The 21,415-nt window shown below is 47.8% G+C and overlaps 2 protein-coding genes across 11 annotated transcripts; one reads left to right on the top strand and one right to left on the bottom strand.

Annotated features, from left to right (window-relative positions):
• Positions 1 to 62: 62 nt before the first annotated feature.
• Positions 63 to 10,925, bottom strand: virma (vir like m6A methyltransferase associated). Its single transcript, XM_029129215.3, is given in 28 exon segments — positions 63 to 371; positions 373 to 487; positions 582 to 728; positions 842 to 1,191; positions 1,276 to 1,442; positions 1,539 to 1,635; positions 1,794 to 1,948; positions 2,121 to 2,264; positions 2,430 to 2,562; positions 2,640 to 2,857; positions 2,929 to 3,178; positions 3,261 to 3,496; positions 3,597 to 3,752; positions 3,842 to 4,230; positions 4,351 to 4,444; positions 4,626 to 4,708; positions 4,798 to 4,952; positions 5,040 to 5,567; positions 5,684 to 5,910; positions 5,987 to 6,124; positions 6,256 to 6,986; positions 7,472 to 7,720; positions 7,877 to 7,996; positions 8,101 to 8,263; positions 8,349 to 8,397; positions 9,288 to 9,374; positions 10,219 to 10,331; positions 10,801 to 10,925. Coding segments are annotated over 28 exon segments (5,511 nt in total). The 5' UTR covers positions 10,864 to 10,925; the 3' UTR covers positions 63 to 217.
• Positions 10,926 to 11,681: 756 nt separating this feature from the next.
• On the top strand, positions 11,682 to 20,550 carry esrp1 (epithelial splicing regulatory protein 1). Of its 10 annotated transcripts, XM_055503061.1 has the most exons (17): positions 11,682 to 12,014; positions 12,437 to 12,595; positions 12,688 to 12,804; positions 13,063 to 13,174; positions 13,652 to 13,795; positions 13,882 to 13,936; positions 14,015 to 14,125; positions 14,308 to 14,440; positions 14,541 to 14,583; positions 14,700 to 15,019; positions 15,826 to 16,050; positions 16,123 to 16,375; positions 17,170 to 17,347; positions 17,907 to 18,048; positions 18,527 to 18,619; positions 18,966 to 19,086; positions 19,399 to 19,537. In XM_055503061.1, the coding sequence occupies exons 1-16, from the start codon at positions 11,883 to 11,885 to the stop codon at positions 19,056 to 19,058; spliced, it is 2,310 nt and encodes a 769-aa protein (XP_055359036.1). In that variant the 5' UTR covers positions 11,682 to 11,882; the 3' UTR covers positions 19,059 to 19,086; positions 19,399 to 19,537. The 10 variants fall into 10 exon arrangements, with proteins under 10 accessions (XP_055359036.1, XP_028983736.1, XP_028983735.1 ...); XM_029127903.3 differs by lacking the exon at positions 18,966 to 19,086 and having other exon boundaries at positions 16,123 to 16,363; positions 19,399 to 20,550; XM_029127902.3 differs by lacking the exon at positions 18,966 to 19,086 and having other exon boundaries at positions 18,530 to 18,619; positions 19,399 to 20,550.
• The last annotated feature ends 865 nt before the right edge of the window (positions 20,551 to 21,415 follow it).

The following is a 21,415-nucleotide window of genomic DNA, read 5'->3' as shown; positions in this document are numbered from 1 at the left end:
ACCGAATCACAAATGCTTCCTTTGTCACCACTTCCACTTTAACCGAAAAACAAAATCTGAAATAATGCACACATCATTTATTTGGCGTGTCCTTAAAAACACATGGAACAGATCAGTGACTACACCTTTATTCTCCAAATACAAGTCCTTATAACAAAACATAAAACAACAGCAAGTCTGTCTCATTGTTACATAATCCCACCATCATGGAGTAGGTTCACATAATATTCTGATTGGTCCATTTGCTGCCATGAGAGGCTGCGGCCATTGCACAGGTGACTCTACCGGGTGAAGGAGCGAACGTGTCTGCCCCTCCCACCTCCGCTCCCTCCGCCACCAAACTTGCTCCCCTGAGATCCTCTTCCGCCGCCTCCTCCACCACCCCCTCCTCCGACACTGCCGCCACCTCCGAGCCCACTAAGCCACGACAGCCCGGTGCCTCCTCTGCCCCTTGGAGCCCGGTCCCGTGGAGCCAAACGATATGCACCTGGAAAACAACAAAACCAGCACATTGTCAGTTTGGAGTTTACAAGTTCATATTGTCAAATCTGGGAAGAACTGTGTGTGTGTTTAATACATACTTGCTGGGGGTTGTCTGGAGGGCAGCGGGCCACGTGTGAAGTTACTCTGCCCTCCACGAGGTTCACTGTAGGTACCTCTGTGAGTGACAGCTGGGACTTGGCCGGTCCACGATGAACCTCTCCCTCCTTCTCTACGAGTGTAGTTACCTACAAAACCAAAAATGACAAAAAAAACCCAGAAGATTTACTTCCTGGACAAGATGTGGCTGAGCAACTTTCAATATACTGGCTTAAAGTGTAAAAACAAAAAAAGTACCTACCAGACAACAGCACCCCCTTAGGTTGTGGTGGAGTGAAAAAGCGGGTCTGGCTGTGAAAGGTGGCTCTGCCCCTGTTGCCAGTGAACAGTCCTCTGGTGGGGGGTTTGGGGGAGCTCTTAGGGGGCCGTTTAGGAGGTAAAAGGCCAAGGGGGGTTGTAATGTCTTTAAACTCTGCTGCAACAAAGTCGTCCACGTGCATGCTGGGAGGACGGGAAGTGTTCTGTTTGCGCTGGCGGAAGATATCGTGGGGCCGTGAGACATTCTGTCCGAATCCACCTCGACCCCCACGGCCACGAGGAGCAGCCATGATGTGGGCTCTTTTAGCAGGCTCCACATAGTCTGATTTACCACTGCAGAGACAACCATGACAGTTTGGAATTTTATTGAAACAACATATTTATTTGAAGATTCTTTTTTTTAAAATGTATTATTACCTTGATGTAATGAATGTCTCATGCTTGTGCTTGCCAAGTCGGAAGCCTTTAGGCGCTTTGGTGTGACCAGGGGACGAGGGCTCAGACATGAAGGAGCGCTCCAGCTCTGCCTTCAGGTCCAGTTCCCGGCAACACTCCTGAGCCAGCCCAACCAGATCCACTTTGACCTGCCAAACAAAGGCAAGGTGTCGATTAAAGGTTGAATGTATATTTTTATGTTTTATATTCATGTACCATAAACTGCTTTGTATGTGTACACGTACCATATCAAGGTCTGTTTCTATGTCATCCGTTTGGAAGGGAGAGAACCATAGAACCTTCAGCTGCTCGTCCAAAGCTTCTGACAGAATAAACACCGTCCTACCAGGGGGATATACTGTAAGTCATAATATGGCTAAATACACACATTTTCTTCATAATGGTTAAGGGGGTTTAGGTCAAGTTTAGTACCAACAAAATCCAGTACTATGACTGACAAAGTCTAATCCAGGACATTTTGTTTCATCCAGAGACACTACCTGTGGTTAAACTGGGCCCCAAGTGTCTCAGGTGCTGGCAGAGTGGGCTCAGTTTCCGTCGCAGGAGCCATGTCTGTAGCAGACTCTAAAGTCTGCTTTAGGACAATCACATTCTCCAACATGGTCTCCAGTGACTCATCTTCCTTGCACAGTTTCTACAGACAAACACATTAAAGTTAGAGACAATAGTGTGCTCTACCCCATATACATACTACGCTGTGTGTGTGTGTGTGTGTGTGTGTGTGTGTGTGTGTGTGTGTGTGTGTGTGTGTGTGTGTGTGTGTGTGTGTGTGTGTGTGTGTGTGTGTGTGTGTGTACCATCTGTACCGTGATCTGTTTCTCTAAAGCAGAAAGCGGATGAGTTTCGGACTTGTCCCACTGCAGCAGAATTTTCATCTCAGACCCTGTCAGCAACCGTGGAGGGGTAGGGAACGCAGATTCTTCAACAGACCCCTGGGCCTCCTCAACACACTGCATAACAGAATAAAATTCTCATATAGTGTATAAGAAATCAAAAGCCAAGCATAAAAGTTATTTAGACAAACTGTACTTCAATGTACCTACAATGTTAGGTACCTAGAAATGGTATTTACTTCTGCATTAAATATATAAACCAGACAGAAAATAAGGGCTTACCATTGTTTCTGTGTTAAGAATCTGCCTGAGGAAGTCAAGTAGAGCTGAGAGCAGATCTGCAGAGTCCTTGTTGAATGAGACTACCAGCCTCTTTAACAGTGAATACAGACTCCCAGTATGTTTCTTTAGAGAGCTAAAACAAAAAGAAAGTGTAATTGAAGACTTGTTTCACACAAACCCCAGCAACAAGAAGAGAGGACTGCTGTTTACACTTTGAGGTGGTAGAGTCCATAGTCGTGCTCTGTTAGGAATGTCAAAGTCCTGATACAGGTGACAAGGAGTGGGACACTGCTCTCGGCATTCTCCAGAACGTCCAACATGGCGTTGCAAACAGATGACATAATCTCGCGCCCTGGTAGTGCATTGGCCAGCTGCTCAGCCTCCGACACGCAGGTCTCACCAGGTGGAGACACAACCAGAGAAATGTCCTTTGGAGGAGGGAGATTTATTTATCCTCTTCTAAGAATTTGGTTAATTGTGTGTCCTTTACACTGCTTACCTGGTCACACAGTGACTGTAATGTTGTTCCCACCAGTTCACTACACTGCTGCTGTTGCAGGGAGTGATCAGTTGGAGGGACGAGCAGAGACAGAAGCAGCGGGAACAGATCGGCCAGTTGCTCATCTCCAGACACAGATCCAGAAAGCAGGTGTAACGTTGCGCTCTTACAGGCTCTCTGTGATACCAGAGCGTCCATTAAGGAGAGGAGACGCAGGACCTGGCCCCAGCATACACCTTTCCCCTCCGCTCTGCAGTTAGGAGACATCAGACACAGTTAAAATACCGTTCAAAGCTTTTACACAAACAAATGGGTGAACGTGCTTGACTCACGGCTGCAGCTCCTCCAGCAGCAGCTCCACCGGGGTCTTCATGATGAGCGTGGCTGTTGGTGAAGACAGGTCTGCCAACTGGACGCACACTCTCCTCAGCATGGCCAGGAGTGGAGGGCAGCTAGTGGCGCACACACACCTCAATGCCTCAGAGAACACCTTCCACTGTGCCCGTATGTGCATGCTCCACAGCTTCCGCGTGTTTAAGGCTACAGCTACATCTTTAACTGATATCACCTACAGAGGCGAGAGTAAGTCAACATAAAAACGATTTGATTACCATGAAGTTAGGTAATGAATAGCCGGTTGAGAAGTGAGATTCTATGACGTATGGTACCTGAGTGCTCTGCATTGGCAGAGGAAGAGGCAGCAGCTCAGACAGCAGCGTCAGGCCAGAAAACAAACCTTCGGGAGCTTTTAGCAGTGAGCCCAAAACTTCCTTTAGCATCAGAGACCACGTGTTACTGGCCAGAGACTCTTCTGTGTGAGTCACCTAAAGAAAAGACAAATATCATTAATGTGACCAATAATTTTAGTTTAATGATCATTTGCTGGCGTGACTTTATCTCCCCTCTTACACACCTCTTCATTGACACCCTGTGTGAAGGTGAGCAGAACATCAACAATAAGCGCCTGCACTCTGGTCTCCTCTCCGTCCAGACGTCCAGATGCAGGCATGGAGCACACGATCATATGCAGTGTCACCAGCACGCTGGCCACGCGAGTGTCCCTGAACTGGAAAGCTCCCCCACGGAGAAGCTCCGTCAGCATGGTGCGCAGCAGCCTGAGTGTGCTGATACATATGCTGAGGATCATGCAGCGCTGCGGAGTGGGGCCCATGTGTCCGTGCAGGCGCCATGGCTGCAGCAACACACTGCACAGCTTCTGTAGAACACGCACACACGTATCTAAACCCTCGCCTGAGAACAGCTGAACTCCAGCCAGATTCCACTTCAGATCCTTCTGCTGACCTGGAGGGAAGGGGACAAAGTTGTTTAATTCAGAACAGCCTTGATATTATAAATACATCTAAACAACCACCCCCAAAAAACAAAAAACATGTAGTGGCAGTTTAAGTCTTTTACGTTTACCTTCTGTAGCAGGTGGAGGACAGGCAATGTGACAGAGAACCCTCAGAGCAGTGACAAGTCCCATTCCCTCAGCCGTCAACACATTCTCTACATTCTGGAAACACACATTTAAATAAACAAGGTACCCAACCTTTAGAGCCATATACGTTTGTTATCTGTGTGGAGATGAGATACTTACTGCTATAGTACGAGTGTGAGCAATGGCCAAAAATGATCGTACATAAAACAACACTTACAGAAAATGAAAATGTAGCTCAATATTAACAAATTTGTACCTGCTTGATGTAGTCTATGAGGGTGGGAATGCTGCCAATCTCAAACCGAAGTTTATCCAGAGGCTCCAGCCATTTACTGAGCTCTGAAAAAGGAAAAAGAAAATGCACACAACATTCATACATCTATCTTATATGGCCAACACTATGATTGCGCAACATTTGTAATAGCTACCTTGTAACTTTGCATTGGTGTCATCAACCTTAGCTAAAGCAATTAGTGGAGCCGCATGTTGCTCCATCATCCGCAGTTCATTGGAGCTCTGTATGACCAGTAACACTAGCATACAGGCATAATTATATGTCACTGCTTTCCGAGCCTTCGCCTCACTATAATAAAAAAGGAGTGAATAAGTGAAAATCTATGTAGAATTTAAAACGCACATGTCATAAAAAGTCCAAATCCAGAAATTGTACCCCTGTCCATCCTTGCTGTGGTGTTGGAGCAGCGTAACCAGGCAGGACAGATTGTTCTCCAGGTTAAAAATGTGGGCCACAGCACTGCGACCAGTCTGTGTGAAGGTCATCAGGTAGAGTGCATGGAGCATGGCTAGTACTTCTGGGTTGTCACCTTCCTCCAGCCCAGCTCCTCCATCTCCTCCTGTGGCCACATAGCTCATAAGCTCGGAGACCCCCTGCAGAGCGTGCAGCGCCTGCAAAAGCCACACAGCGAAGCCCTCTTCACCAAACGCCGGGCCCGCGGGAGCTCCCTCTCCGCCTGTAAACGTGCTCTCATCGCCCTCTGTCTCTGCCATTGATGCCAGCAGACGCAGCAGCAGGTTGGTGGGTGTGGGCTGGGCCAGGAGGAAGAGCAGACCCGACTGAGTGACTGACAGGAAGCGGAGGATGTCTCTAACTGCTTGGGTGACACCTAAGTGTCCAGCCACTGCGGCTGCTGACAACACCACTGACATGCTTTCCAGGAAATGGCACGCATGCATATACCTGCAATAGCAAACAGTGCAATCTTACAAATCCAACAAGATAACAATTATATTTAATTTCATGTCTTATGTGCAGACATGTTCTGTTTTTAAGGGGCATGTGTGTTTGAACTGTACCTATACAATGTTGGATAGGGATCGTCCCTCTCTTGTGGTCCTGTTATTCTGGTGGTAGTGGGGAAGGCCTTTCCAGGTGGCTGCACCATGCAGTTAGAGGCCGTCTCTAGCAGGTGATGCAACTCCTCCAAAACCCCTGCCAACCTATCAAGCTCCACTTCGCTCACAGGAGGGGCACTTAGTGATGGTTCCTCCTCCATAGGGCTCTCAGCTTCTTCCAGCTCCTCCTGTGGACGAGACAGTCGTGATTATCAAACATTTACACTTGGAAGTTAAAAGGTTTGTGTTTATGCATGTGGATACCTGCTGTGGTTCACTCCATGTTGATGCTGTGCGTTGCAGGTCCATCAGAACTTCATACATGTGGCTTTTCTGCAGTATGGCATTGCCAGCTGTTATGACTCTAACCGTTTCTTCACGAAGAAAAAGCTGGACTAGACGCTGTGAAGAAGAAAAAGCTTGATATCAGAAGAACTACAGAACTACAACTCAATCTTAAATAAATGTAGAAGGAAATATCTGCATATCCACAAAGTGATTAGATTATCAGTTCTGTATAATGCTTTACTAACCTGATAGCCACTCTTCTCTGATTCTCCAGCATGTAAGAAAGCCTCCACACCTGCAGGAGCACAGGTCAGAGCATCCACAGCTCTCAAGATACTCAGCTTAAGTGTGGAGGATACATGGTCTGTGTGGAGCAGCTCCAAAAGCACAGTCAGAGCCCCCTCACGCAGCAGAGCTGTGAGCCCCTGTGGACACTCTGCCAGGTGCGATGCTAGCTTAGCACCAGCTTTCAGTTGTCTGAGGTTAAGAGCAATGGGTTGTGTGAGAGCAATCTCCATACTCATAGCTTGCACAGCCCAGTGAACTAAAACTCCAACAGGATCTTCGCTCTCCCCCTCTCCTCGTTTAATTAAATAAGCCAACCCTTTGGCCAGAAGTCCAGGTGCTTCTTCTAGGGCGGTGACCCAGCGGGCATCCCTGTCATCACCAATACTACTGAGCAGCTCTTTCAGCTGTGAAACAGCTTCAGCCTCCTCTCCAAGACTGGGTACCTCTGTGCCCCCAGCGTCTCTGGGCTCATCCACAGTGGCCTTCTCAAACTGGGTGTCAAAGCGCGTCTTGTATGGAGGGGTAAAATATAGTAGGGGCCTGAGTTCTCGCTCATAAGGGTCGTACTGGACAGGTGGGACAGATGCAAGATCCTCCGGAGTGTAGTCCATGTCAAAGGTGGGCAGTTTGAAGCTACCATTATCCAGGTCGTCCTCATCACTGGAAATCTGCTCATAGCCGTCATCTCCTATCACAGTGGGAGGAAAACAGAAGAAATTATGGAATGCTTTGTCATGCTTTGAATCTGTCAAATGTGTGTTAATGGCTGAGAATGAGGAGGGCAGCGACTGCTATATATTCCCTTTACTAATTAACAAATGCGGTACGTACCATATGTTGACAAGTTTACTCACACACAGCAGCCTCACTCAAAACATGCAGGGTTAGTTTGACATGCAGGATGTGACTACAGCACAAGCTCAGCCAAGGGAGATAAACCTGCACGAGAGCTCAGGTATGCTGATCATAAGCCTTTAAGACCATGGGTTGGGTGCTAGCTGAGAGTTTGGAGCATCCAGCAGTTGGAGATGGAGGAAGCATGCCAGAGCGCACACACTCTTGAACCCAGTCCCAAATGGACACTTCTCCCATGGCCTCAGTACCAAGGGATTCAGGGCTGAGCGTCCATTTGGGATTTTACCCTATCCTACTCTCACATAAGAACTCCCCTACCTTCCTCCATCTCCTCTTCCTCGTCCTCACCCTCATCTTCTTCCTCCTCTTCCTCCTCCTCCTCCTCTGGAGCGCTCCCTTCTGTGTGGGCATCTTCTTCCTCCTCCTGCTCCTCCTCCTCTTCTTCATCCCCTTCTTCCTCTTGGTCAGCATCTGAATATGCCTCGTCAGCAGGCAGTGATCTTTCAGGTGATACGGGCTCCAGGTAATCATCACGGCCTTCACATGGTTCATCTTTGATGGCGCCCGCTATAGGAAAGACAACAAATGGGTTTATAAGTAAAGCAGTGTGTAGCTTAACTAATGTTACATTAGGCTAATAAACTGAAGAAACAAAGCCTTAGTCACTGTTAATAAATCTCAGTCTGGTATCATATGGAAGCACAAACAGATGTAAAGCCTGACCTATCACATTGACCTGCTCCTCATCATCATCATCTGGTGGTGGGGGACCAGGTGGAGTGCGAGGCCCTCTGGGTGCTGGTCTAGGCGGGCTGCCATTGTACTGGTCATCCTTTTCCCATTCTTAAAAAGATAAGCAGTAAAAGTGATTAAAGAAAATAATTTCATCTACAATTTTAAAAGGTTTCAGTTTCAAGAAGTGAATGTGAAAGCTTCATATAAAACACCTTGTTTAACCATTCTCTTTAGACCACTAGGCTGCTGAGGGGGTGGAGGTGGTGGTGGAGGAGGCGAGTCTTGGCTATGTCCATGTGAGCGCTCTGCTGTGCCGTATACTGCCACAGTGAGACTGGTGTACCAGCCCCGCAGCACCAGGCCATCCGTGTTGACCTGCACAAAACCCATTTGTTATTTACAATACAAAAAAAAAAACTTTTAAAGGTTTAATGATACACACAATCATACAGCCACTTACCTTTCCACTGGGTCTGAACACAATAGACTTGTTCTCGTCATACTCAAGACTAAGGACAGAAAGCAAGCAAAGGAACATTTCAATATAACTGCAGATAAACACAATAGTAAACTATTCCTAAACTTGAGTCTGTCTGTTTATCATCAGTTTTACAAATGTTCTGGGAAGTGCCATGTTTTAGCAGTCATCTGTCAAGTCCTTAATAAACCTCTTTCCAGCCAGTAAATAATTGTGTTAAACTGTTTCCAAAAAGCTCTCCCTACGCATGTCCTACATCAAGCCTTTACCGTCTCCTTACATGAACGAAAGATGGGATGACAAGATGATTAGCAGGATATATAACTATACAATAGTAGTTGTTTTTATTGTTTTGCTAAGATTATTTAGTTTATTTTGCTAACTAGTGTTAGGCTCCTAATTGGCCCAGAACGTCAGAATAGGATTGCATTAATGTGACAGTCTGGATCCTTCAAATGTTGGCCAACCTGATTACCAAGAACTATTTTGGACACGTGGAAGATACTTCGATAGTAAACAGACAGGTTAAAAAGATCTCCTCCCAATATTCCTACCAGAGATCATAACTAGGCGTGTATTTAAAGTCCCACACAATACGTCCTTCTAAATACAAGGTTACACTCTGATGCCACTGAGAGTGCCTGTTACATTCCACCAGTTATCTTTTTCCTGGGACATGTCAGTTTTCTTCACTTTGTCACTTTCAGCCACAATGTAAGTGGGCTTGGGTTTCTGGAGAAACCAGTTTGTCAGCTTAACAACAAAGACACTTGAATGGGTGGGTGTGCACACTGATGCACACGCCCATGTGGCCTCTGATGCTTCCTTGACTGGTTCTACAGGTGAGACACACTTCTGTATATAAGACACTTTCTAGATCCAACCAAGCAGGAAGTAAAAAAAAAAGGAGTAGGGTCTGACCTGCCAAGTCTGTGAAAGGTGGGGCTGTTGGGTTTAGTGACATTATTGAAAAATAGCTCCAGCTGGAAGGCATGAGGAGAGGTCTCTCTGGAAACAAACCCAAAGAAAAAGTCAGAACAATCTATTGAAGAGGCAAAAGTTTTGTTATAAAAGTCACATTCACTTTTCTTGTATTCCAAACTTATGTGCTTGCTGGCAGTGTTGCAAATGCATGAATAATAATAATAATAATAATAATAATAATAATAATAATAATAATAATAATAATAATAATAATAATAATAATAAATAATTAATGTTTTTCAAATGGTTTAAGAGTTAAAAGTATAAATATATAAATATTCTGTACTGTCTTTTTGTTTACTATGCAGATCAATATAAACTCTTTTTTTAAATTAACATATGTTTCTCAACTACTTTTCCAAAGAATCCATTATTGTGATATCTATAAACTAATGCTCTCATCTGTATAAACATGTTATTGCCTCATCTGCAAGTATATAGCTTTCAGTTGATTTTGTACCCAACAAGCTTGGTGAGAACCAGGACCTGTTCAACAACAGGGTTCAGTAATAACTGCTGTTCCAGCATAGACATGCATACATATCTCAGCTAAGTGTGGCAAGGAAACATCTCCAGAACTATTAACAGTGAGCTTAAAATGTTCTTGCCATTAGGGAACCTTTTTTCTATCTTCTTGTATTCAAAGCCAATGGAATAAAGTCTGAGAAACAAATAAAGCGATACACAAAATTTAAAGACTTTAAACAGATCTCTTATCCTACATCAATCCTGTGATTCAAAAGGTTATGTAAAACACTTATCAGTGTAACCGATGTGAATCAGTTGTAGTGTCGTGCACCCAAAATGCCACCTGTCACCTGAGTGTACGTGCCTCAGTGAGTTTCTGTCAGTGCTTCGCAGATCTTACCCAAATGCCCTGCTGTCAGGTAAGTTGCTGTGGGCTTTGATTCCCGGAGGAATGACCCGGACCTCCGTTACCAACACCCCGCAAGGAAACCGCACCACATCCACATTGGTTAACTACAGAACAGTATACAGTTTGGGGGTTGAAAACAAGTACTGTTAATGCAATAGATTATGAGAATAATTTTACTATGAGATCTGATGGCAGTAACTGAAAATAACTGATGACAGTGGCACATAAATTAGCTTAGCATTGGCCAATGAGCTAATTCGCAAACAAACAGCAAAATAAAACAGCAACATGCACTTGAACAATCGTGCAAACAAAATTAAGTTGGATTTGCACATTAAGTAAATTTATACGTAGTTTTAACATGTTACTGTTTCAACACCAGCGGTGAATTAAAGCGATATAATGACTACAACTAACGATATGACACTATTGCTAACATAATACAAGTTAGCATCATTAGCTTAGAAGTTGAGCATCGTTTTTCAAAACTCAATAACAATACCGATACACGGTTAGAATACAGACAGATTTAACCCTGCAGGAAAGAGTGCGTCGAGGCTTCAGAAACATTACCTCTGCACTCTGATGCTTGAACGTATCTAGAAAGAGAAGCTCCGTTGCGGTGTCCCCCGCCATCGCTGCTTGCAGTCGGTGGGACCTGGGGTTAACTTCCGGGATAATGAACGCTTCCGGGGCAATCTAACCAAACACACACAAACAAAAACAAATATTTGATAGGTAAAAGCAAATAGAAACTTGTATTATTTTAATGTATTAACAATAAAAGCTTCATGTTGACTCCAATTAAATGGTGTAGGTTACATCATTACACTATTATTACCGTTGTTACATAAATATAAATGTTTTTTTTCTTGCAATACTGTAGTATTTGGTTTTTGCAATATTTCATAAACTTTACTTTATGCCACATGAATGTTAGATTTTTAAAAATCTCATTAATGCATTTTAGCATAGCAAAACTTATTTTAATTGAATTCATCTTACTAGAACTACAGTTAGTTATGAGTACTGTTTTATTTGCATGTAACAAAACTTTATTGGATATTTACGTTTTTCTGTAACTGAGGACAAATATCTCTGCCATTGTCTTTTTTTTTTCTACACAGTTGAACTTTTTTCAAGTATATGCCTAAAAGTTTTACATGTCTTCACTTTTAAACATATCAACTGTAGAACAATGCCACCTGAATAATCCAACCTGATGTGTTATTATTCAACTTAAAATAAGAGGCTTTGTGTGATATTTGACGCGTTCATTTAAATGTTATGCACTGAAATACACTGAAGCGTGAGTTGTGCTGTTTTATAAATATATTGTTGTTCTCAGTGCTCTGCCACGTCTTAGTAACTCGCAGCCACCTGAAAGAGGGAGGAGGCAGGTGGGTGGTCACGTGGTTTCACAGGTAGATGCAGTACAAAAGCGGCGAACGGCGCAGCCATTACTTCGAGATGGTGACTGCGGGAGGCTTCACGCCCTACGTCTCACGCGCCGAAACCCCGAATCGCGGAGCTCACCTTTGCGCTCAGGTGTCACAGTAAAGTTATTGAAAGCCGTCGCCTCCCGCGCGCGTCTCCTCTCCGGCGTGTCCGTAGTTTTGCGTAGCTGTAGAGTAGTTGCGGCTGTCGGCGCTCAGATGACGGCGCAGGTAGACTACCTGGTGGCGCTTTTCACCGCCACATCTGGCGCGAGCGGGGAGCTGCTGGGCTCCGACGAGAGGGAGCTGGGGCACTTGGTTTGGCAGCTGGTGGACGTCAAAAACAAAGAGGTAAAACCCTAATAGGCGATTTCCTACAGGTAGGTGTTGTTCTGAATCAGGAAATGGAGCATGAAGCGAAGAGGACAGGTGAACTGAGCTAAACAAAAGACAACAACTAATACGAATGACAGCTACAGATCTCAGATTTGAGTTTTATATGATGTCATGAGTGAAATGGTGACTTTATGTTGATCCTCCACTGTAAACAGTCTTAAAGGTTTCTGAAATCTGAAATCTCCTGCTGACTCCTATGCTGGAAGATATTTAAAGAGGTCCCTGCTTTTGCTTCCTGTCAACACACGACATTATACATCACACAACATATGATATTTTAGAAATGTGCGATGCTGTTTTGTCAGCCTGGAGCCTGTGAGTCTTCATGAAGGTGTCTGTTTCAGGACTGACAGGTTTTTTTTGTTCCTTTGAACCAGTTGGGCAGGGTGAATGAGATCCTCATTAAGCCTGACCTCTCAGACCCTACGGAGGAGAGGGAGGAGGAAGATGTGACGGAGGAGAGCGTGGAAGAGGAGAACGGATCCGGGGCAGATTGCGTCTCTACCGCCGCGACTTTTGAGGCGGCTTTAAACCTGGTAAAAGCTCAAAATAGGCTTCAGACCTGCTATTTCACGGTTATTATGAGCCATTTTGGAGTGCTTCAACCGTCCGATGCTTCTGTTTGCAGTTTAATCTACAACTGACAAATGAAGTGAACAGCATGGGCACGGGCACGTCAGTGTGTTTGTGTACAGACGGGCAGCTCCATATCCGTCAAGTGATTCACCCCCAGGCAGCGAGCAAGGTGAGCGAGCTGGGTGGGTGAGCGCCTCGCGGCCGGGGCGTGCGCTCGGCGGCGCCTGAGCGGACCAGTTGTTTTCAGCACCAGGCTCCCGGTGAAAGCCTGTCCATTAACACACCCTTCACTGCCCCACGTGGACAGCACAACGTTCCCAGAGATTTACTACTAAACAAACAGCAGTTTATTAACATAGTAATAAAAAGCAGGTGTTGATGGGCCACATGTTCACATCGTCTGCTTTTTTTGCTCCTCTCTTTCCAGAACATCCTGCTTCCAGACTGCTTTTACTCTTTCTTGGACCTACGGAAGGAGTTCAGGAACCACTTCCCCACATCTGACCTCAAGGCCTTGAACTTACACAGCATGGCAGAGTGTATCCTTCCGTACGTTAAACGCTTACGGAGGACTTTGGACTTCTCCCGAAGTCTTGCGATGCGTTTGATCTCGACCTCGTGAGCACATTTTATGCTAAAAAACCCACAACACCCAGAAGTTTATAGGCCACAGGGTGTTGGCTGCAGGACTAGAGGTTTTGAAATGCAAATAAGTAAACAATGGCAGCACCTTTCTGCGTGTGGTGTGTGTGTGTGTCCGTGTGTGTTTAGCCAACAGTGCAAACCCCACACGCCCACTGGAGCAGGAGAACTAACACACCTTGCTCCTTGTGTTTGTGTCTTGCATCTTCACTTTTTTCACTTTGCCTCACTCTCCTGCTTATTTGGCTCCGTTCGTCCGATCGCCGTAGCTCCCGAACGCCCACGCGCTCATTTAACAGCACGTTTTCTCTCTCCGAGCTATTCGCCGGGTCCCTTTTAGCCTTTTATTGGTTCCCTGACTGCCTCCTCCTCAGCTCTCAGCACACCCGTTGATGTGCCAGCCACGTGGGATCCCTCGGCCACCCCGGATCCGTCCGTCCCGTTGCCTCCAGAAATGGCAGTAACGCAGGTCAAGGCTATGGGCAGCATCGTCCTAGCGCTGCTGTCTGAGCCGCTGTGTGAGTATCATGAATTAACCGTGAGGATTTAAACTAAGCACCATGATCAATTTGTTGGACTTGAAACGCCTCTGTTCCTGTTGCAGGCCACAATTTTTCTAACCCGGAGAGAGTTAGTGAAAAGTTCGAAACTGGCACATGGTAAGTGACGCCTGCTCCAAACAAATGTTCCGCATGCGTCCGCCCAAACGGCGCTAACGTTTGCGGGTTCGTCTGCAGCAGCAAGATGGAGAAGGTGTGCGACAGCACGGTGATCCGGGCGCGGGGGCTGCCGTGGCAGTCGTCCGACCAGGACATCGCTCGCTTCTTCAGAGGACTGAACATCGCCAAGTATGTGGCCGCTGCGTTGCCGCTGCGTTGCCGCTGCGTTGCCGCTGCGTTGCCGCTGCGTTGCCGCTGCGTTGCCGCTGCGTTGCCGCTGCGTTGCCGCTGCGTTGCCGCTGCGTTGCCGCTGTGTTGTGTCTTCTGCCCGCTCGCTGTGGCCGTAACGCTGCACGCGCTGTGTTGTGCAGAGGAGGGGCCGCGCTGTGTCTCAACGCTCAGGGGAGGAGGAACGGCGAGGCGCTCGTCCGCTTCGTGAGCGAAGAACACCGGGACCTGGCGCTGCAGAGGCACAAACACCACATGGGCAACAGATACATAGAGGTAACCTGCTATTAAGCAAGTCGATCACACAGCAGATCTAACCTGAAGGCGTCTTTATAATGGTGGTAGTGATGACTGAGTCCTTTTTTTCTAACGGCAGGTTTACAAAGCAACAGGAGAGGACTTCCTGAAGATAGCAGGAGGTGGGACCGTAAAAATATACACAACCAAGCTAAAGCTGCCTCACATTCACTGTTGTTGGCCTGTGATTTGGAGGGCGTCTCGTGAACCTGACACAAACGATGTGATGATGTGTCAGGTACGTCCAACGAGGCCGCCATGTTCCTGTCCCGCGAGGACCAGATCATAGTCCGCATGCGGGGCCTCCCCTTCACCGCCACGCACGAGCAGGTGCTCGCCTTCTTCTCGCCGGCGGACGGCCTCAAGGAGCCGTGTCCGGTGAGCGGGGGCAAGGACGGCATCCTGTTCGTCCGCTACCCGGACGGCCGGCCCACCGGCGACGCCTTCGTGCTGTTCGCCTGCGAGGAGCACGCCCAGTGCGCCCTGAGGAAGCACAAGGAGATCCTGGGCCGGCGCTACATCGAGCTGTTCAAGAGCACGGCGGCGGAGGTCCAGCAGGTACGTGGGGCCGGCCTGCGAACATGGGGTTTCTGCTCCCAGTCTGAATGTGTAGAGAAAACGTCTGTACTGTGTGTGACTTTTTTCATTTTGGGTTCTGGTTTTGTTTTCGCCTGCTCATTATCTCGTTTTTCTAGGACAAAAAGCCGTTTTTTAAGGAGCGTGGGTGTGTTTCCTTTCTCCAGGCGGTTGGAGGAATTACTGGAACAGGGCTTAAGGGTGGGGACCTGCATAATAACGTGGACTGTTTCCCTTCAGCGCATACGTACGCAGTCACTCTGCCTGTTCTGTGGCCTCCGCTTCTCTGCGTCTTCCCCCGTCTGCACTGCCTCGTGCTCCGTCATGAACAGGGCTCATTTCCTTATCTTGCCGGGCCGATAGGCACAGACCTGCGTGCGTATCTGTGCGGCCGCCTTCCCTCGTGCCGGTTTATTGGCCCTCTCTAGAAATGCAAACAGGCCGGTGTCCTGTTGGCGGCCGGCCAGCGCCTGCCTGACGTTGCGACACATTCAAACAGGTGGATGTTGGCTGATGGGTCTGATTGTGTGTGTGTGTGTGTGTGTGTGTGTGTGTGTGTGTGTGTGTGTGTGTGTGTGTGTGTGTGTGTGTGGTGTGTGTGTGTGTGTGTGTGTGTGTGTGTGTGTGTGTGTGTGTGTGTGTGTGTGTGTGTGTGTGTGTGTGTGTGTGTGTGTGTGTGTGTGTGTGTGTGTGTGTGTGTGTGTGCCTTTTGACGTGACGCCTCTCGGGCCATAGGGATGAGACCTTCGCTGCGGTCGCGCTAACGTGGAGCCGTGTGTGCGTTTCAGGTGTTGAACCGGTACTCGTCGGCCCCTCTCATCCCCGTGGCCCCCGCCCCCCTGGTGTCCATGCTGCCGGCGGTGTCTCTCCTGCCCCCTCCTGGCGGCGTGAGGGACTGCCTGCGGCTGAGGGGCCTGCCCTACACGGCCAGCATCGAGGACATCCTCGCCTTCCTGGGCGAGTTCACGCACGACATCCGGCCGCACGGCGTGCACATGGTCCTCAACCAGCAGGTGAGCGCGCGTGCACGACCGGTACAAAGCGAAGCGCCGCTGGCCGACTTCTCACAGCGCGTCTCCCTCCAGGGCCGTCCGTCGGGCGACTGCTTCATCCAGATGACGTCCGCGGAGCGGGCGCTGCAGGCCTCGCAGCGGCTCCACAAGCAAGTGATGTGCAGCCAGCGCGGCGCCAACAGCCGCTACGTGGAGGTGTTCCCCTGCAGCTCCGAGGAGATGGGCCTGGTGCTGATGGGGGGCTCCCTCTCGCACACACATACACACACACACAGCCGGAGCAGGAGTGGGACAGGGCTCAGCCCTCCACCATGTAAGTCCAGACGTAAGTGCCGCTGGGAGCTGGGGGTGCTTCGGGACTGCGGGTAGGTGGGCTCCTGCCGCGGGGGCAGAGCTGCTGGGGATTCTCCAATCTATTACTTTGGGAGGATGGAGACGAGATTCAACCGTGTGTGAGAGCGTGTGTGTTTTTGTGAGCGTCTGGCGCCTCTTTGTTATTTAGCATGATTAATAAATGACCCGTCTGCATGCACTGAGAAACCGCACACGTGGTTTAGTCCGCACTTCTTAATTTCCCCCTGTGTTCTCAATGAAATCTTGTAGCGCATTCTTAAATTCACTCAAGTAATTCGCGCAGATCTGAAAGGGTTGGAAAAGTGTAAGCAATTCAGCTCCAGCGCCAAACGCTGCCCAATGTGGCAAAATGGCTTACAACTCTTCAGTCTTGTCAGATTGGTAGCGGTGGTCGTGGGATGTAGCCTGAGCGAAGCCACGCGCCGCCTCGGCCGCGGGCGTCTCCGGTGCTTGTCCAATCATGAGCTGTGGGAGAGGTGGGCAGAGCTGAACGCTGGTGTGTAGAGGAGCGCTGGGTCCTTTTGTCTGTAGCGTCTGACCGCAAATACGCGAGCATCGGGTAAAAATAGCTTTGGTTCTTCAGTGAAACCGGATGCAGACTCTCTTAGAGGACAAAAATATAGAGTTGATAGTAGCTGTGATGGTCATTGTTTGCGGGTTGGCGTCTCGTGAGGCACCACCTGAAGCGAACGATGGCCAGACTGCGCCGCTGCCGCCTGGTTTTAAGTGTTGGTCTCCCCCCCTCCCCCGTTTGCTCCCCCCCAGGTTTGTCCCCTCCGTCCTACTCCTTCGCCCCCGCGCCGCCTGTCCTGCCCACGGACGCCGCCGCCCTCTACCCCCCCATCGGCCAGGTGCTGCTAGCCCCGCGGCCCCTGCCTCCGGGACACGCATATTACCCTGGAGCGGCTCAGCTCTACATGAACTACACAGCCTACTACCCCAGGTGGGTGCCTGCAGACGTCACTGTCAGCATGCTGCATGAAGATTCTGCTCACGCTCTGTCCTTCTAAGTTGCTAGTAGTCGCTGCTATCAAGTTCCAATAGCATGACATTGTTCCCATCAGTAATTATAAACGTAGATGTAAACTTGTAAACTGAGAGTCAGTGTTTCCTTGTGAGATGTAAGTTAGAGGCTGGTGCACAGGTTTCACCACTTTCACTGATATTAAATTTAAAATCCACTTTTTTATTATTTATCTGGCATCTTTTTGTGTTGCTGCTGATTCAGAGTGGGAAAAACCGTTTTGCTGTTTGTTTGCTCTGTGTTTCCAAGGACAGCGAGTGGAACAAGGGTAGTTAATAACTGAACTGTGCTATCAGACAACTCGGTAAACAAGAGTGACCTCTGTCGCTCCCTCGTCGCCCCCGTCATTAAGATAATTCATACTTACTTTATGATGCTTCGATTTCTAATAAGCAGCTTCAGAGCTTTTCAGTTCACTTGTTTGTGTTGTGGATATGTTCAGCGCGGCGGCTTCACCGTGTCTCTTTCCTTCCTTCAGTCCGCCGGGTTCACCCACCACCGTCGGTTTCTTCCCCTCCCCCTCCTCCCTTTCCTCCCCGGGGGGGTTGGTGCGCATGCCAGGCTTGACCTACAGCAGCAACGGCGTCAAAGACCTCATTAGTGCCGTGCAGGGATATCAGGTAGGAACCAACAGGTTAGAAGAACATGTCATGTGTGCTCAATAATAGCAGCTCATCTGTCCTGTGTGGAAGAACTCTGTGATCCAGTGTTCTCATGCTTCTCTGAAACATCCAAGTGTTGTATTCAAATCTTTCTATAGTGGGCGTGTACTGTCAGGCATCTACTGTGTTTGCCCAGAGGCCATTAAACTAGTTTATCCTGTCTCCTCTCCCTCTTCTGTCACACATGCACTGCTGCCTGCATAGACTTGAACTAGAGGATCTCAAACCCTGTTGAAACTTAGAAAACAGCGAAGAACCTTAAGGACGTGAACGAGTGAACCTGTAGGGTTTATATTTTACAATCAGAGACACATTAGGGCTGATTTTCACCCTCTTTGACTTGCAGGCTGGGTCTTTCACGTCCAGCCGCCTGTTATCTGTGGTTACTTGTGTCTGAGCCCCCTTGTCTCTTGTCGCCCCCCCCCCTCCCCACCAGCAGTACGTGCCCGAGGACGCCCTCATGCACGCCCACGGGGCCGTGCACGCTCACGACCCTGCCAGGACACTGCTTACGCAGCCCAAAGAATGGGTGTGTATCTAAGGTGTCTGAGGGAGGTGGCAGGTAAGGATTGGTTCGTGGGCTCAGGGAGCGCGCTTCACCGGCTGCGGCGCTGGTTTGGGTCCTTGCTGGTCACCACGGGTCACGGGAGTCAACGCGTCCGGGTGTTTTCTGTTTAGACAGGGTGTTTTCCACTAACCAGACACGAGTTAGCCGTTTTCTAGGATGTTAGTCGGTCCTTGGTCCTGTTTGGAATCATTTTGAGGAGGTGCTGTCTTCTGCTTCATTCACACTGGTTACTATGTTTTGATGGGACACCGCAGTAACTGACCGTTCACTAAAACCTGCTCTGAGTCATTGTTCTGTTTCACTTCAGCAACGGAAGCTAAAGTTGAGGAAATGGGACAGGACAGAAGCTGAACATCGTGCTGGACACAGACAGACACGCCAAACAGGAGCACAACAGTAAAAAGTGGAAGGAATGCACCTAACTGCCGGTTTGTCTGCTCAGACAGAGCCTGTGTGACTAACCGGCCAAACGTGCAGCACCTAGACAGACGCCAAAGCCGAAATCAGCCATGCAGAGAGGGTTTAATCTGAGGGAAAATCTGAGAAAAGCCTGAAACGGGAAGAGTGTGGGACTCAGTGAACGGTTAATAGGTGGTGTCGTAGCGTGATAGGTGTTGGGAAGGTGACGGGGAACATCTGGTGCCGGTGTCACTGTCTTCCACTGGAATGATTCTCCTTGTCTCACCCTTCCCTTCCACTGAACTCTCTCTCTCTCTCGCTTCTCCCCTCCGTCCCCCCAGAGCCCCGTGGAGTCCGTCTCTCTCCTCAGCAGCAGTCTGATTGGTCAGTCCAGCGGAGGCGACGCTGCCCTCATGTCCCTCCCCGCGCTCATGACCAAGCCAGCGGGACAGTACCTGGACCTGACCCTGCTGTAGGGGTCACACAGACAAAGGTCACACACTGACGTGTATTGTTAGCATTTTTTTAAAAATAGTCTTTTAGATGTGTTATTTATACCTTTTTAAGAACAGAAATTAATGTATTTTATACCAAAATCAATGTGGCCTTAGCCAAAAAATAGGAGTTTTGTCATATATTGCACATTGTGTATTTTAAAAGCTTTAGTTTTTTTTTTTAACATTTTATGATATTGTAATCACTGATATATTTGCTAGCCAACTAGAAATAATAATAATAATGAACTAGAGCTGGATCCTAAGCCTTTCTGTGAAGAATGAATGCGTGTGTGGAAGAATGAGTGTTGCGTACGCCTGTGTCGAAACATTTTAACACTTAATCTGTTTATGCAATACGTTTTGTGTTTATATACATTTGATAGTGTACACAAGGATTGTATTGGAAGCTATAGTGCATGAAGAAGATAGTAGTGAAACTTTAAGATGTTTACAAAATGCCAAATATCAATGCACTGCTAAACAATAAGACAACAACAGGAGCAGTATCTTAAATGAAAACATGTTACACTGTGAGTTTATCGAATAGTCAGACTTCGCTTACAAATATGTGACATAGCCCCCTCCCTACTGTGTAATGCCAATGTTGTCTTGCCTTCTGTTTGGGACGCTCATCCAAACCGAGGGCGGCTCCGGTTCTCTGTAACCTGACCACACGGTAGCAAGTCTCGTGCCACAAGCTCTTCAGGTGATTTCTGACAGACTTCATTGCATATTTTTACTCAGTCCACCCTTTCCTTGTCCCCCCTCCACTGTCTACGCCAAAATTAAGGACAATGAATAGAACGAACAGGTTCCCCTGCGGAAGTTTGTTTCCCCTATTTCCTTCTAACCTGCTCACTTGGAAAGTTGAGAAGGAAAGGAGATGAAGAACATGTGCGACGTGCATATTGTGAATTCAACTGAGCATTTGTGTTACTGTACACGTCTCACACTCAGAGAAAGAAACAAAATACATGAATAAATCTATCACGTGAAGTCGGTGTCCAGCTGTTTGATTTCAGTGCCGGCATGCAAACACAGTGAAACTGTGGCGCTGACAGACTGTGGCTGGAGGCAAAACAGTGGCAACTCCCTCACGCTGTCCACAGTGATTACCTGTAGGTTTCCCACACACACACATTACTGCTCCCAACCTATTGTCACTTGCTCTAAACACATTTCTTCACGGGGTGGACATGTGAAGAATAGGGAGAGTGCAGGAAGGGGAAAAGAGAAGCGAGGCAGACGAAACCTTGTCAGACCCCCTCAGGGCACATTGGCCATTGTGTAATACAATCTTGTGCACCCCACCCAACTTGATCCCTTTTAAACACACTCACGGCTTCGCCTCCCCGCAAAACGCGCTGTCTAAAGCAGCATAGCAACGCCATTAGTCTCCATGCAACAAAGCCCAAAATACTTTTTTGCCTGTAATTGTTATCGCTTTGCTGGCAGAGCTGGAATATGGGAAAAAGTGGTGCGATTACATGCGGTTCTGAAATATGTTTGCCAAAAGGCTTTGGTCGCATGTTAAGTACAAAACCACAGATAAGTGCAGGTGTTTAAAGCTGTATTCTGGCTGTTAAGGATTAGAGTAAACGCATTAATCTTTGATTAGGGACACCTTAAGTAATATTAGGAAGTGGAACCTATTAAAAGGGAAACCGTACATCTAAGGCTTCAAAATAAACTAAACCCGGGGGCCTTACTGCGTCTTTGCCAAGGGGCTTGTTTTCTCATAACGCTAATATGAAATTAAACTCCCTCGACATCCACAAAGCTGCGGTCGGTGCCCTGTTAATTTATCCAGCGATAATGGTAATAAAGGCTGAGAGCAGCTCCATAAACACGACCGTCTTAT

The sequence above is a fragment of the Betta splendens genome, chromosome 16, assembly GCF_900634795.4.
Source record: "Betta splendens chromosome 16, fBetSpl5.4, whole genome shotgun sequence".
Classification (NCBI taxonomy): domain Eukaryota; kingdom Metazoa; phylum Chordata; class Actinopteri; order Anabantiformes; family Osphronemidae; genus Betta; species Betta splendens.
The sequence above is the reverse complement of the archived record's forward strand: the minus strand, read 5'-3'. Positions and strand labels throughout refer to the sequence as shown.